The sequence below is a fragment of the Hibiscus syriacus genome, unplaced genomic scaffold (genome assembly GCF_006381635.1).
Source record: "Hibiscus syriacus cultivar Baekdansim isolate YM2019G1 unplaced genomic scaffold, ASM638163v2 tig00012523_pilon, whole genome shotgun sequence".
Taxonomy (NCBI): domain Eukaryota; kingdom Viridiplantae; phylum Streptophyta; class Magnoliopsida; order Malvales; family Malvaceae; genus Hibiscus; species Hibiscus syriacus.
Window position 1 is genome coordinate 222,269 of NW_024062285.1, and position 16,972 is coordinate 239,240.

The window sequence follows — 16,972 nt, forward strand, 5'->3', positions numbered from 1 at the left end:
TAAGATGAAATATGTTAGAGAAATGCTGTCTTTAGTCCATCTATTATATCTAAATTATGGAATTAATCCTTATATTTTAACCAAACTAATAATTTCTATATTTTTTTTAAAAAAAACGTGTTGAACCCTTTGAATAATCTCATTGAAAGCAAGTCAATACCTACAAATGTGACCAATTGATTCAAGACAAGCATTCCCAATATTTGAAAATTCGATGGCTTTGGTGGAGGCTAGGCAGTTGGCACCGGCAAGCTAACGGCGACAATAATTACCATTCAAATATATAATCTCCAAGAGCAGGTTGAAGAAACTACTTTTTAAAAGAGTTGTTTTATTTATTTTAGGGCGAAGTAAACAAATGGTGCATCGATTATAGGGTATTGTTTTATTAAGTCCATTGACTATTAAAAGTTATAAAATTGTCATCAGACTATTCATTATGTTCCAAACTTATCCTTTTACTTTAAAAAATTAACAGTATTATGAGCTAAATGCGAACCTGGTGACTGTGATATGATAAAATTTGATCCCAAAATCTCAAACGACCATCATATCCCAGACATCATGTTAACGTCCAACTTAGACAACCGTTAATTTTTTTAACGAAAAAGGGCGAGTTTGTGGGAAAGTGAATAGTCAAGAGACCATTTTGTAACTTTTAATTGTCAAAGGACTTGACAAAATAACATTCTATAGTCGGAGAACCATTTTGTAATTTTTTAATAGTCGAAAAATTTTAAAAATATTACCCAATAATTGAGGTACCATTTGTGTATTTTACCCTTTATTTTATTGTCAAGTCATACCTATGGCCTTAATATCAATCCGCAGAACAATTCAAAACATAAAAACACTATGTTATCATGCACGAATTGATGGACTTCAGTGATAAAGAAATTATTATTATTTCTTGAGGTTAGGAGTTCGAGCATCTAGATTATCAAGGGTACGAGCATTTAATGTTAAATGTTTGAAATCGTTTATATATAAAACTGAAGGTGTGATTTCAAAGCTTGTATGATGAGGGGAGCAAAAATCAGGAACACTGAGTCGAAGCTAGATTCTTGCATATATTGAATTTGTGTATGCTACCAGCACAACATAGTCAAATGAAATCACTCCATTACGCCAAACCACTCATTTAACCTTCATTCTAGGCTTAAAGCTATATATATAATGGAAATATATGAGCATGGGCGATGACCATGCATGCAACAGGTCTGATCATTACAAATTTATGGATTTATGAGTTAGACAGTGTTTAACCTTAATTTTTGGTACAACTTACCACTATAATTGTGGACTTGGACTTAGGGGATGTTTGTTTGGCTCCGAATGGAATAATTCAGCGTTGAATGCTGAACCGTTCATCATTCAGCGTGTTTGTTCAGTGCTGACTGATTCAGCAAAACAGTGCTGAATGATTCAACATCAAAGTACATTCTGAATGATTCAGAGCCATTATCAAACAACATGTCACATTCAGAGCTAATTCATTCAAAACCTCTGAATCATTCAATATTTGAATCATTCAGCGCTTAATCATTCTAAAGTAAACAAACAACCCCTTAGTCTTCAATCAATGGAGGACTAATAGACAATAATTTCGACATAAACTTGGGCGTAAACCTTTATTCAATTTTCTAAAGCCCAAATGAATCACAATATTGTCCCATGAGCTTAGGGACAGGGATAAGTCGGGTTGAGTCGGTTTTCAATCAACACAATCCAACCCAAAATTATGTATATTCCATCTGTTCTGAATTCGATCCAAAAATTATACACCCTCTATCCAATTAAACACAAAATAATATATTTATAAAAAAATATTACTTTTATTTAATAAAAATAAGAATTTAATATATATGTATAAGGGTATTATTACAATTATCCCTAAATATAAAGTAAAAATTACATTTTTTGGCATCAGATCGATTGTATATTTTTCACTCTAAACCTAAACCCACCCCGACCCAAACATAAACTATAAAAAACTCGATTCGACCCTGTAACACCATAACCCGTATACGTCTAGAATTACGAGTTAAATATGTTACATTAACATTTCAGAACTTTCCTTGAACGTAATTGCTTGAAAATTTCGTTTCAGTGTAAAACATTTCTTTATCAACTTTAAACCTATTTTATTAAGAGTATATATTCATAAAATAATAATTTATCATTAAAAAACTGATTTTACACAACAATTAGGCAGTTCAGTGTTGTTTTATAACTATATAAAACTACCTAAATATTAGTTGATTTAAAAACCATTTAAAACCTAACATTTATACTATTCATTCATAAATATGATTATAACTAAAATAGGCAAAATTAAAATAGTCATAAATGACTATTACAGGCCCTTTTAAAATAAATTCGATAAAGTAATCGAACATATATAATATACATGCACTAATAAGTCAAAGATAGGATGTCTTATTGATACTGTCAGTATGTTTGATTTCCCAAAAAATGCTCAAAAAGCTCCTCACTTCACGTCATTTTCTTTATTCAAACCTACTCATTAAAATCATCATGCTCTAAGTAAAACTTAGTGAGACAGTTATACAACTAAAGTGAGTTAAAACATAAATTGCAATAAAATATTTTAAGACATAAAAAGAAATGTAATTTAATGAAAAATCATTAAAACTTTCAAACCAAGCTATTTAAGGCGATTTCCTCTTCAGAAAACCTAAAAATCACCATCACATTCTTTTATCAAAATTCTGTAAATTAACATTAGATATAACAACTATTTCATATTTCTTTTTCATTCGTATATAATTTTTTTACTTTCATATTCTTTCCTTTCAGATACTTTTCTTAACTTTTCATATTTACTTTCATAGCCCAATGCATATTTATGAGAACACAAAGTACGTGAGTAGAACATAAAATGCGCACAGGGTACATCACAATGCCAATCTTAGGTGAAACATATAATGCACTCTAAGTGCAATCATAACATGAGCACCAACGGTGTAAATCATAATGTACACGAATGTACCATAACTTAACTGGAAAGTACTCAACTTAATGGCATGTCAAATGTACTTACAACTCTCAATGCATCATACAATGAACTTGTATATCATAATAAAATCATTAATTAATCAACTTTTGAAAATCATAAATCTTAAAAATTCATCATCATAAGAATCGTACTTGGGCAGTTCATACCTTAAATCACTCATAAAACTTATTGAAAATATTATAGAAATCATTCATAATTAAAATTTATAAATCATACTTGAAAATAAAATAAGGTTGACTTATCACAAGTCTTTATTGATCATAATAATTAAATAAATAAACTGCACTGACATTAATATTTTATATACAAGTAAAGATATAAGTCTCGCTAAGCTTTAAGCTTGATTATTTGCTTTCGATTCACTTCTATCACGAAATTTATCACAATTTCAAATTCTGGTACTTTACACTACCTTCAAAGAAATATTATTTTATATTAATCTAAACACTTAAAAATTATTATGTTTATAAAAATAGAAACTATACTCTAATACAAATCTAACCATATAAGGAACTTCTTCTAATTCAATTTGTATAATTTATAGTGAATTTTCAAAATTAACTTATAGAAGTTGTTTTGAGCAGAATCTGATGCCCTATTTTCTGACCCGTCATCAATTAAAAATTCATATCTTTTTGTATACTCGTTGAAATAAATAGCCGTTTGTTTTAGACAAAACTAGTCTCATATAAAAATTCAAATGTATAAAAATAATCCTCTAATCATTTATGTATAATTTATGGTGATTTCTAAACTTACTATTCCGAGCACAAATCTAGACAAATTTCACCAATTAACATTTTCAGCTTGTTTACTAATTTTATTAGCTTAACAAATGCACATATATATATATATATATATATATATATAAATAAATAAATTTATATTTTGATTCTATATACATTTATTCTCGTATTGAAAAAATAAAATAATTTTTATAACATATACGCAATAAAAAATCATATTGCATCTCATGATTCAAAATTATCGCAATAATTTTGATATTATTATCGGTATACTAAAAGGGACACGTTGCTTGGCGTGTGTCGATAGTGATGATCAAAAGGTCGAAAGAGACTTACACGTGTCAACTAACCGTACTTAGTTACATCTTCGTCCCATTTCTGACCTCTATAAATACCCATTCAAGCCCACCAAAACTATAGTTTGATCATTTTTGAAAAAATAAAACTAAATCGATTGTTGTTCTTGTTCGAAGAAATTTGATTTGCCAAGGCTCTTGTGTGTTTCTTTAAGCTAATTTTCTGAAACAAAAGGAAGAGAAAGAGATGGTAGCTGAAGCTGAAGTTGTTTGTCAACAGAGGGTGCCGGTGCTGGACGTTCCGTTTGTCGGTAAAGGGAGTAATATTGAGGAGATTGATGAAATCGTTGCGATTTCGTCGCCGATTCTTTCGCCTAAGCTCCGACAAGTTCGTGTTGCCGCCGGGTCGGTTTCCGCCGATTTATCCACCGCTCAACTTGTTAGACTTTTCCCCAGTTTTTTTTTTTATATATATGTTTGTTAAGAACTTGAATTTTGATGGCTGTTGACTCGCGATTCACAACTAAATTTATTTAATAAGGTTACAGAGGTTGAAGTATAAATATGTTGGATTTTATTTTATGCAGAATTTAGCTGAAATTGCTGTTTATTTCTAATTATGTATAAGTTTTATAGGAAAATATGTTCATCGCTCTTATCTTTGGGATCCAGAAAAAAATTCTGTTTTGGGGGTTTTCTGGAAAAAAATGTTAAATTTGTTAAATTTATAAGCTTGGTGATCAGATTTTGCATAGTTGATATTTGACAAAGATTTATCTACCAGAGTTATAGCTGTATCTAGGGAATTTAAGATTAAACTCGTTTAGGACGAATCGATTGATCTCAGTGCTAAAGGAATTGTTATTATTCCTCGAGCTTCCAATTCGAGCCTCCGGAATGTCAGGTGTGAGTGTATAATGTCAAATGGTTGAGCGTATTTTGTCTTGTATTTACTTCAATTTATAGAAAAAGGATTAAACTCGTTTAGATTTTGCTACTGCTAATTGGAGAGCCTTTAAATTGATAGTATATATTAGTTTGCTGTGACTTCAATAATTTCAAGTTTAAAACCATTTAAGGGTCATTAATCCCCCTACTGTTTCAGGATGTGACTTCTCTAGATGGAGTCCCTGATCCAAATGATATTGAATCTACCGTCCTGCAATTCATCCCGAGGATCCGTTCCGGTAGCTTTGCCGATATTGGACCGAGGAGATACATGGAAGATGAACATATTAGAGTAGATGATCTGTCATCACATTTGGGATCTCTTTCCAAGTTTCCTAAACCTTGTGCTTTTTATGGGGTAAGTACTGTTCTAGCTGCTGTTGTTGCTGCTGCGTTGATTCGACGTTGTTGTGCATTTTGGTTAGTTTCTCTTCGTATACAGGTGTTTGATGGTCATGGAGGTCCTGAAGCAGCAGCGTATATAAGGAGAAATGCCCTTCGATTATTTTTTGAAGATGTCGATTTTCCCCAGTCGTGTGAAGTCGATGATGATTTCTTGGAAGGGGTCGAGAATTCGTTCCGTAAATCGTTTCTTCCTGCTGACCTCGCACTTGCAGATGATTGTATTGTGAATAGCTCTTCTGGAACAACAGCTCTTACTGCTCTTATATTTGGAAGGTATGTTCATGCTTTATAGCCTTGATTGCATTTTTATTCACTTATCTCGAGTGTTGTTTTTAACATTAAATCTTTGCCTGACTTGTTTTCTGTGCTTTAGGTTTCTGATGGTGGCCAATGCTGGTGACTGCCGAGCAGTTCTCTGTCGAAAAGGGGAGGCAATAGATATGTCTGAGGACCACAGACCAATTTATCCATCGGAACGGAGGAGAGTAGAAGAGCTTGGCGGGTTTATTGATGATGGATATCTCAACGGCGTTCTATCAGTTTCCCGAGCCTTAGGGAACTGGGACATGAAGTTTCCCAAGGGTTCTTCTCACCACTCTTGCAGTGCCCGAGTTTCGCCAGGTTGTTTTGACAGATGACGATGAGTTCCTCATCATCATCGGATGCGATGGGATTTGGGATGCCATGTCTAGTCAACATGCAGTCATCCTAGTTCGCAGAGGGTTGCGACGGCACGATGACCATGAACAGTGTGCTAGAGACCTCGTAATGGAAGCCTTGCAACACATTTGATAATCTCACTGTCATTGTTGTATGCTTCTCTGAACCCGATTACCGGGAGGCGCGACCATCTCCTCGGCAAAGGAGATTGAGGTGTTGTAGCCTCTCTGCGGAAGCTTTGCGTAGCTTGAGGAACTTGCTGGACGGCAACGCCAATCAGTGAACGTAAATATGATTTTCTTGCTCAACATGGGATACTGTGTTTATATACTGTTTCTGGCTGCTTCAGTTAGAGCTACAAAAAGCGGCTATCAGTTTTGCAGGGGTTGGTTTTGGTGGTGGATTACGGGCGGAATGTACATAGAGAACGGCGGTGTAAAGATGGTCCGACATATTTATGTGTGCTTAGTAGCTCAAAGTCATTTTCGGATTCTCTTACTAAAAAACCCAGGTGGCTGTCCATTGATTGTTCATCGTTCATTCGTGAATGTATGTATATGTATATATTGTTAATAAAGACCCTAATTTCCATTTCTGTCTTTGTTATCCACTTTGAAGCAATTGCGTTGGGTTCTTGTTCAGGTCAATTGAGAGGGTTAGGGAAAGATAAACTACAAATTTTATTATTAAATTTCAATCTTTCTATTTTTTCACCGAACTTTAATTATTTTTTTATTTCATCTTTAAATAGTCAATAACGTTAAAACAATATCTTTGGTGGTGTGAATGGGCAATCCTTGGAGTTCTTTCTACCGACTGAGATTCGCGATGGAACTCCTATTGCTCAGCCACCGTCTGAGGTATTTGATGTCGAAATTTTAGAATGGAAGATATCTTTAGTGGGACAATTTCTTAGATCTGCATCAAATTTTTCGTTCTTGCAGTGGATTGTTGATAATCTGTAGAAGAAAGCTTTGTGTGGTTCTCCAATTTAGGTTAGCCTTGCCAACAATAATCTTTACATTTTCTTGTTTGTTCTGAGACTGTCCATTAATGGATTCTGAAAAATGGATCGTGGCACTTTCAAAACAAACCACTGGTCCTTAAGAAATGGGAACCAAACATTTAGATTTTGATCTCTCGAATGCTAGTTTGGATGTATCTCTATAATGTACCGTTGGAGCTTTACTCGAGGATTGATTTGAGTTATTTGGCTAGTGCATTAGGAGTGCCTCTCTCGATGGATGTTGTCACTGCATCTAAGAAGAAACTTGAGTATGCAAAAGTTTGTATTGAAATTGGGGTGGGAGACGTGATTCTGAAGTATATGTGTTAAAGGATAGGTTGGTTGTTTCAATTCGTGTGGTTGTACCTTGGTTGCCCTCTTATTGTGGATTATTCAAGGTTTTTGGTCATCTTGAGAAGGGGTGCATTGCGAGACTGAAGTTTACTCCGACTATTTTGCCAATTTGCTGAAAGAAGGGTGAGGAAGCTGAAGGTGTCAATTATACTAATATTGTTGTTGAGGATACAATTATTGTTGTTGAGGGGGTGTTGAGGTATTGCAAAAGTCTGCCTCTGAAGGTACTGATAGGGTGGAGTCTTGGACTACTGCTAAGGGTGAGGAAGCAATTGTTGTCTTGAGTGATGAGACTGTTGGTGAGCTTGCTGATGCACAGGCTGCTGGGCTAAATGATATTGACTTTTCTACTTTGCAAGCCTCTTCTCAGAAGCTTAAAGCCAAGAGCAAAGACAAAGATAAGAAACAAATCATTGGATCCTCTAATCGGTTTGAGGTTTTGGTGAATGCTATTGGTATTAAGGGTAAGAAGGTTCGAGTTGCATCCATGGGGTTGATGCACTCTTAAATGAGATGAAAACTAAAAAGAATGATATAGTGGATAAGGTTGGGGGCTCAGCTGTTGTAGGGTCTGTTGTGGGTGCAGTTGTGGGGGGCTCTCTTTCTACTCAATGATAGTTTTTGGAATGTTAGGGGGCTTAATAACCGTCTAAAGCAGGCTAGTTTTTTTCTAGGCTTAATAAACTCAAAGTGGATGTTATCTGTTTTATGGAAATCAGGGCTAGGAGTGTTAATGTTGATAGGTTGGTTGATTTTTTTTTTGTTGAAGATTGAGAATGTTGTTCGAATCATGATTGCATTGAAAATGGGAGGTTGTGGATTTTCTAGAGGAAGGGCCTTCTATTTTCGGTTCTGAGGACTTCTAACCAGTCATTATCTATAGTTGGTGAAGTTGGTGGATATAGATGTGTCATTACTGTTGTTTATGGTAGTAATTGTGGTGCTAGTAAGAAGAATCCATGGAGGCAGTTGGTGGAGCTATAGAGTATGGTTAGTTCATCCCTTGGTTAATTGGGGGTATTTTAATATCATTGCTAATGCTGAGGAGAGCTCTAATTTTAAGAGGGTATGCCTCATGTCACTGTTGATATGGAGGACTTTAGAAGTTGTATTTCTGATCTGGAGGTGATTGATCATCCTTATGTTGGATCTTTCTTTTCTTGGTCTAACTGTTAGGAAAAGAATTTCTTTGCTCGCAAGTTGGATAAGGTCTTGATTAACTCTCAGTGGCTTGTTGATTATTCGGATTCATTTGTTGAGTTTAAGACGAGAGGTTGTCTAATCACTGTCTTTATGTGGTTTGGTTTTGTAAAGATGATCAAGCTGATCGGCTAAGTTTTTCAATTGTTGGGCTGCTCATGGTGAGTTTCAAGATGTTGTAAGAGATTTTTTGCGAGATGAAGTGGTTGGTTATGCTATGTACCACTTGTTTGCTAAGCTGAAAAGGCTTAAGCCAAGGCTTAAGGATTTTAACAGGAGGTATTTTGCTGATATTTTTGGGAGAGTTAAGGCGAAGAAGGATCATCTTGAGCTAGTTCAATTGCTAAATCTCTCGCGTGACGGTAACAAAAATCTGGCTGAGGAAAGGATGGTTAAGGAGGAGTTTAGGGAATTGGAGGTAGCTGAGGTTTCCTTCTATAAACATAAAGTGAAGGTTCACTGGATCTGAGAGGGGGATAAGAGTACTAAGTTTTTTCACTCTACTATGATGAAAAAGAAGAAAAAGAACACTACTAGACTTCTTTTTCATGAAATGGTGTTGGATTGGACAATTTTGATGGAATATCTGTCGAGATGGTGAGATTTTATACTGAGCTTCTCAGCTCGGAGGATGATAGTGTTCAAGGCTGTTATGTTGAGATTCTTAAGGAGTTGTTAGGCTTTGAGTTGCCTCAGGGAGCTGAAGGCGATTTGTTGAGAAATGTCTCTTTTGAGGAAATTAAATATGCCTTGTTTAAACAAATAAACAAGAAAAACTCAGGGTCTGATGAATATATTGCCTTCTTTTTCAAGGTGACGGGGGATATAGTGAAGAATGATTTCTTAGGTGTTGTTAAGGAATTTTTTCATACAAGTTCTCTTCTCCATGCTTTTAATGCTACGTCTATTGTTTTGGTGCCTAAAGTTTCTAATGTAAGTAGAGCTAGGGAGTTTCGTCCTATTTCACGTTTTTTAGTGGTGTATAAGATTATTTTCAATATTCTTGTTAGTAGACTAGTTAGTCACTTCCCTAGTATGATTTATCAAATCAGTCTGCATTTATTAAAAGACGTAGTATTGTTGATAACACATTACTTGCTCAAGAGCTTGTGAAAGGTTACTCTCGCAACACCATGTCTCCCAGATGTCTCCTTAAGGTTGACTTAAGAAAGACTTTTGATTATGTTAGTTAGAACTTCCTGATGAATGTATTGGTTGCTTTGGGGCTTCCTGATGTCTTTAGGGGTGGATTAAAAGTTGTGTCACCAGTGTTTGCTTTTTTGTTGCTTTAATGGTAGTTTAGTTGTGTCATCAGGTGAAGCAACTTTGTATTCGGTTTTTCTCAAAAGGTGATGAATTGCTAGCTAGGGGGTTAAGGTTAAATGGCAATAAGTTTGTGGTCTTAAATCAGAGGGTGGATTAGGGCTGAAGAGTCTGGACTATTGGAGTAGGGTGTGTTGCTTTATTTTGATTAAGATTATCCTTGTTAGTGAAGGCTCTCTTTAGGTAACTTGAGTTAAGGAGTATGTTTTAAAAGGGGAGGAATTCAAGGTTGTGAGATATAAACCCTATTTTAGTTAGATTTTAAAAAACACTTAAAGCTTCAGAGTGAGGCGAGGTACTTGTTTGCTAATGTGTTGCATCGAAATGAGGTTGGTGGATGACGGATTTAGGAGAGAATTCATGAAAGGAAAGACAGAGTTCATTGGGAAAATCTTATATGGTTTATTTTGCATATCCCAAAAATGTTTGTTGTTTCTTGGATGATTATTTTGAATCAGAGCCTACTAAAGAGAGGCTTATTCGGATGGAATGGGGTTATGTTGTTTGTGTGGGGTGGTGATAGAGAGTATAGATCATATTTTTGGTGATTGCTTTTTTGCTTGTCAGGTTTGGAGTCGTGTTTTGCAGGCATGTAATCTTCCTGGCATATTGACATGTTGGGAAGAGGCTTTAACTTGGGCAATTGATCATTTAAAAGGAAAGTCCCTTATTGTTTGCATCTTAAAGTTGGCATGGACTAGTTTTTTGTATTTTGTTTGGGAGGAGAGAAATCACAGGGTTTTTAGGGGGTCTCTCGATCTGTGAGATTTTTTATTGTATTAGGCTAACTATTTGTGCTAGGCTGCAGGGGTATGGTATTGATAGGGATGATTGGGTAAACTTGCAGCTATGCTTTGAATGGAGAATTATTTTAGCTTTCCCTGGTGTGTGCTTTGTAAGTGTATAGGGGAGTTTTGTTTTATTTGTTTGATATTGTACATCTTTGCTATTTCTTTTTGGATACAATGAAAAATTGATTTATCTAACAAAAATTAAAATAATATCGTTTTAAAAGAATAAAATTTTCACTAAACTAATATCATTCAAAATAAATCATTTTACATCTATGTAAATTCATTTATAACAGCGATGTTAAAGCATACAATTAATGACATTAAAATAACATTGTTTTACAAAAATAAAATTTTCACTAAAAATAATATCATCCAAAACGATATCATTTTGTATCTATATAAAAATTCATTTATAACAACATTGATGAAGAAAGGGTTGACTGATAAAAATTCTAATATATTAAATTTAATAAAAAGTAAAAAAAATAAAATAGAGATTCAATTATTAATTTATCCTAAATAAAAAATCAGTCCAAATATAATTATTCGGGACTCGGAGGTGGAAAAGGAATGTGGACCCCACCATTACTCACCCCAGCCAATCAAATGAACGCAAATGCGATACGTGTCCCTACGCCCAATTCTCCCCCCTATAAACCCTCTAACCGTCATTTTCATTCGGTTTTCATTGATTCACGACACACTCAAAAAACAATGGAGATCTCAGCGGAGAAGATCGAGGATGTCAAGGACCCCTATTACTTTCACCACTCCTACACCGTCCACATCGAAAGCCACCGCATCCTCACCATCGTCACCTACTGCGACGTCACCGCCGCCAGGTGGCTCAAAGACGCCGAGAAAGCCAACAACGTAAGCTCCCTCCCCAACACCCTCGTCGTCGGCTTCTCCGTCGAGCGCAGGTACGACGAGTTCACCCGTCACGGCCTCCTCGACACTCCGTACGATCTTCTCTGCCTCTGCATCGGCTCACATTGCCTCATCTACCTCTTGGATGACCCTGCTACTGCCTACCGCCGCAACTACCGGCCTTCCAAGTTCTTCAATCCCTTCTTCAATAGTCCGAAGGTTATCGTAGTCGGGATGGAGATCAAGGAAAAGGCAGCTCGTTTTTGAATAGGGATTTCGGGGTGAAGATAAAGAACGCCGTGGACTTGAACGAGTTAGCCGTGAAAAGGATGAGGAGGGACGATCTTGATTTGGGAAGGTACGATTTGGATAGGCTTGTCAAGGCGGTGCTGGGGAAACGTATGGATGTCGTGAGGCCCGTGAAGAAACTCGAGTGGTTCAAGGAGACGTATCCGTATTGTTCCCGTGTTGATGAGATGAATGAAATGAAGGTTTTGTTCACAACAACCGATGTTTATCTTTGTTACCGAATCGGATCTCATCTGTTCAGTATGATCCACGGGAATGATTCCTCCGCAGCTGCTTCTTCCAAGAAGAAAGGTCGGAGGAAGAAAAAAAAGGTACGTAAGAAACTGATGAGATATACTGGCTATGATTTTGAGTGGTAATCTGAGGTTTGCACTGTTTGTTTCGTGTGTTCTTTACTTCTTTTTGCTTCAGCTATTATCGGGTGAACTAATTTTCGTAGGACTTTATTTTCTCCGACGACCTTTTGCTGCTCCGTATAAGAAGAAGAAGCGGAACAATAACAAAAATGGCAAGAGAGAGCTGAGATATCATATAATGGACTATCATTTTTACTGGTAACCTGGGGCTTCTACTTTGCACTGTTCGTTTCGTGTTTGCTTTCTTGCTTCAGCCATTATCGGGTGAACTAATTCTCATAGCATTTTTTTTTCTCCGACGATCTTTTATGCGATGCATGCATGATCGAATGAACAGTTTCATTTTCTTTTCCTTCATTCAACTGATACGATAAAATGAAATGAATGATGATGTTTTCTGTGTTCTAAATTCTATTAAAACGTAACCTGTTTGGCTGGCGAGAAAACGCAAAGGAAAACCTAGATTCGATGTGAAATTTTTCTTACTAACAAACAGTTAGCTGGTTAACGGTTTCACTTATCGTTTGAGGATCGGTTGCAGTGCACCAGCATCTGCAAGTTTTTTGGGTTATAACTAACGAGTAACGAACAATCGCGGGTCCACTGTGATTTAGCCACGTATCATCAGGACATAGTTTTGGGCCGTTGAAAGAAATGGGATCACTTCCATTTTCATTTGTTATCGGTTCAAGTATAAATTAAGCGTATGGTTTGGGGTAAATTACGCATTTAATACCTAAACTATTAATTTAAGTACTTAAACTTTTATTTTTTTCAAAAACTTACTTAAAAGTTAATTTTTTTTCATTAAAAATCATATAAAGATGAATTCAAGTATTTAAAGGTGAAAATTGGGTTACTTGTTACAATGGCATGGGGACCAGCATCAATGTCAAACTGAAGTAACGAATGCTATTAAACCTAATGATATATGAAAAAAGGTGAATTAAAAATATGATCATTGAACTTTACTCTCTCTCCTATTTTACTCACTGAACTTTAAAAGTTTTCAATTTCTTCACTGAATTTAATACATTGAGTTTTTTTATCACTGTATTTTACTCTCTATCCTAATATGATCACTCCGTCGTTAAATAGTTAACAGCGTTAAAAATGACGCCGTTTTAAAAAACAAAATTTTTACCAAAACGAAGTCGTTTTGCATCTATACAACAACCCATTTTAACGCCATTAACTATTTAATGACCGAGTGACCAAAAAACCCAATGCATTAAGTTCAATGGAGAAATTGAAAAGATTTTTAGTATAGTAAGTGAAATAGGAGAGAGAGTAAAGTTTAATTATCAAATTTGTAATTTACCGAAAGGGTAAATTACAAATTTCATCACTGAAAAATAAGTTAGGCCTATAGGACCCTGTTTTTATAATGTCCTTTCTGGACAATGGTTGTCAACAAACGATCATAAGCAAAGTGTTTGGTAGACCTGTTCACTAGTCGAATTTGGTATATTTTTTTAAAAAAATCAAGCCTAAATATAATAGTAACAATTTGTCTTGCCATTCAAATGTTAAAAAGTAATAAAATTACAGTGCTAGATGTCAGCTTGAGCTATTCATTATTTGATACGAAGCTATGAAGAACGTGGTTCAAAGCAGACAGTCAAAACTACCATTCCCCTGTATCAAACCCAAAAGCTCAATCTCCCAGCAAACTAAACAAATTTCTGCTGCTCTTCCACTTGTTTTTTAACCGATGAAAATCATCAGATGCCTTTCTTACCATTTATAGTCTTCATTGCAGGAGCGAATGAATCTGGTCCAAAAGCCTCAGACTCACCATGGCCCTGGTTGTTTACTGGTACGACTTCATCTTTTTCGGCATTGTGACGGCTGCTTTCGTTGGGTCCTTATTGGTACTATGGAGGAAAGAAGCTGCATCTAGAAGCGACGAGGAGATAGTATACGAGAGTCTGTTAGCGGCTCGACCGGATGCTGACGGGTTCGTACGTGCTACAACAGGGGATCATGTTGGCTCGAACCAGTTGTGGACTAGTTGTTGGATTAGGGTGCACCCTGTATGGCTAGTGGTCACTCGTTTTGTCTCATTTGCCATTATGGCCGGATTCTTGTCGTGGGATATAGTCGAGTGGGACGCTTCCATCTTTGTTTACTACACCGAGTAAGTTCCTCCATCTTTGTTTCACACGTGTTTACATATATACGTATAGCCGACTCTAGTCTGATGAAACAATTTATTTACAGGTGGACATCTACACTGGTTATGGTCTATTTTGCTGTATGTAAAACAAAACTTACAACCCATTTTCCTCCCACTATATTTCTTTCCACCATTAAAATACATGGCTTTTCTTTGTCTAGCTGGGTACTGCCGTATCTCTTTACGGATGTTGGGTTTGTTTAAGTACACCTCTACCTGAAAATGGTGCAAGGGATCAACTTCTCAAAAGGGAAGTGGAAGAAGGTAAAAATTTATTGAGTTTTAAAATATTAACGAGTATAAGGCTGAAATTTATTAAGTCTTAATATTTTAAACGAGTCTAGAGATTTGACTGAATATAAACAAACGAACATAAACATTGAACTGAATATAAACAAGTGAATTATCGAGCGTGCACGAACATAAATGAGCGAATTAGTCTTTTGTTTGTGTTCGTTCATTTAATTAAACGAATATAAAATTTTGTTCATATTCGTTCATTTAATAAATAAACGAGCTTTTCGTCGAACGATTCGCTGAATGTTCGATTCGTTTACAAGCATACTAAAATGAGCATTGAGGTAGAAAGACTATAAAAGCAGGCAGTGTTGAGCAAGGCTGAAACTTTTTCTTTCCCATTTCAGGAAGATATGCTCCTGAGCATCTTTCTACAATCGTCTGTAATTTTTTTGATATAGTATTTGATTTACTGATCGCTGCGTATGTTTATGTACGTATCTTTCAATCTAATTTATTTTATTTGTCATATTAAGATTCAAACTTTAAATTTTACGGTAAAATATATAAATGATACTCTGATTATAGAGTACTACTTTATTAAGTCATTCGACTATTAAAAATTATAAAATTATCCTCCGATTATAGAGTATTGCTTTGTTGAGTCTCTCTCAACTATTAAAAGTTACAAAATGGTCATCTTATGTTACAAACTTGTTTTTTTTTATTAAAAAATTGATTGTATTCTGAGTTGAACGTCAACCTACTGATTGTGATGTTATAAAATTTGATCATTGAATCTCAGACGACTATCATATATTAGTCGTCATGTTAACGTTCATCTTAAACAACCGTCAATTTTTTAAAGAAAAAGGTTGGGTTTGAAACATAATGAATAGTCGAGTTATCATTATGTAACTCTTAAACGCGCTATAATTGGAGGAATATTTTGTGACTTTTAATAGTCAAATGACTTAATAAAGTAACATCCTATAGTCAGGGGACCATTTGTGTACTTTACCCTAAATTTTATTTGAATAATTTAATGTATCATCGTTAAATTTTGATTTTTTGTTTTGAATTGGAGTAGCCATTTCGGGCCTTGACAACATAACATAACCCTTCTTTCAAAGCCCCAAATTTTTCATTACGCCTAAAAACAGTACACTACCTTTGCAACTTCCATTGTTCCCAGTTTCCACTGTCTAAGTTCTCAACAATGTCGGACTCGCACATGAAACAAAGCCAATGCATCATACGTAGCAGCCTATACCTCGGAGAAATCTCAGCCGTCTGTTTGCTCCACTTCCCCTCTCATCTCTCTTCCTTTCCTTATCTCCTAGCCGGTATAACTTTTCTTCCCTCAAATACCACCTCAACATGATATTCTTTTTCTTCTTTTAAAAATGTCTAAACTTTTACTCTTTTCAAACCAGGAACTGGTTCTCAAATTCTTATTTATGATCTAGAATCAACAAAGATGATCCAATCTTTTCAAGTCTTTGAAGGTATTCGCGTGCATGGACTCATTTGTAGCTTGCCTGATAATACTTTAACTTGTAAAGTTGTTGTTTTCGGTGAAAAGAGGGTGAATTTTTTTAACTTAAGCTCTGAATCGGTGTCGAAGTCGAAAACCCAGAGTGAGTTTCGCGTGGACTTGAGCTTAATTCATTCTTTGCCGAGATTTACTCATTGGGTTCTAGATATTTTGTTCTTAAAGGTAAAGTATTTTTTTTGTTTTCATTCACTACTGTTTATTAAAAGTTTGAACTTGCTTCCTATGTTCCATTTTTTTCTGTTAACGTTTGTTATTGTATTGGTTCTAGGACCATTGTCTGCTATAGGATGCAGTGACAACTCTGTCCATGTTTGGGATATGTTGAAGTCTAGTTTGGTTCTTCAAGTTCAATCTCCAGGTTAGTTGTATCTAAATTCTGGGAATTTTTATATAACATATTCACTATTCATGTTGTACAGCAAGTTCTGAGTTTTATTGATGATTTTTTAAAAGAAAAAAAGATTTAGTTCCTTTTCGTAACGTTTATTCTTGCAAATCCCTCTTAATTTATGTAGATAGGGCCTTTTGTATTCCATGCGATTATGGGGTGACAATGTTGAGGCTCTTCGAATTGCATCTGGTACAATTTATAATGAGGGGCTTGTCTTTCCTTGCAATGAATACTTCTCTTTTTTGTAATGCTCTCGCATTTTTTGGATTTGCTTGAATTTCTAAGTTTTGGTTCTTAGTT

At 35.3% G+C, this 16,972-nt stretch overlaps 2 protein-coding genes and 1 pseudogene across 2 annotated transcripts; all 3 read left to right on the forward strand.

Annotated features, from left to right (window-relative positions):
- Window positions 1-4,214: 4,214 nt before the first annotated feature.
- Window positions 4,215-6,499, forward strand: LOC120205559 (annotated as a pseudogene).
- Window positions 6,500-14,044: 7,545 nt separating this feature from the next.
- Window positions 14,045-14,690, forward strand: LOC120205664. Its single transcript, XM_039205510.1, has 2 exons — window positions 14,045-14,447; window positions 14,531-14,690. Exons 1-2 carry the CDS (start codon window positions 14,107-14,109, stop codon window positions 14,688-14,690), a joined length of 501 nt encoding a protein of 166 aa, XP_039061441.1. The 5' UTR covers window positions 14,045-14,106.
- Window positions 14,691-15,917: 1,227 nt separating this feature from the next.
- LOC120205560 lies at window positions 15,918-16,878 on the forward strand. The gene is made up of 4 exons (XM_039205411.1): window positions 15,918-16,069; window positions 16,160-16,443; window positions 16,550-16,639; window positions 16,797-16,878. Exons 1-3 carry the CDS (start codon window positions 15,943-15,945, stop codon window positions 16,565-16,567), a joined length of 429 nt encoding a protein of 142 aa, XP_039061342.1. The 5' UTR covers window positions 15,918-15,942; the 3' UTR covers window positions 16,568-16,639; window positions 16,797-16,878.
- Window positions 16,879-16,972: the final 94 nt, after the last annotated feature.

Bases quoted from the DNA above. Each gene is read 5' to 3' on its own strand.
- LOC120205664 (XM_039205510.1), top strand. From the start codon at position 14,107: ATGGCCCTGGTTGTTTACTGGTACGACTTCATCTTTTTCGGCATTGTG. The intron at 14,448-14,530 runs GTAAGTTCCTCC...ATTTATTTACAG, and splicing joins ATCTTTGTTTACTACACCGA to GTGGACATCTACACTGGTTA.
- LOC120205560 (XM_039205411.1), top strand. From the start codon at position 15,943: ATGTCGGACTCGCACATGAAACAAAGCCAATGCATCATACGTAGCAGC. The intron at 16,070-16,159 runs GTATAACTTTTC...TTTTCAAACCAG, and splicing joins CTTTCCTTATCTCCTAGCCG to GAACTGGTTCTCAAATTCTT.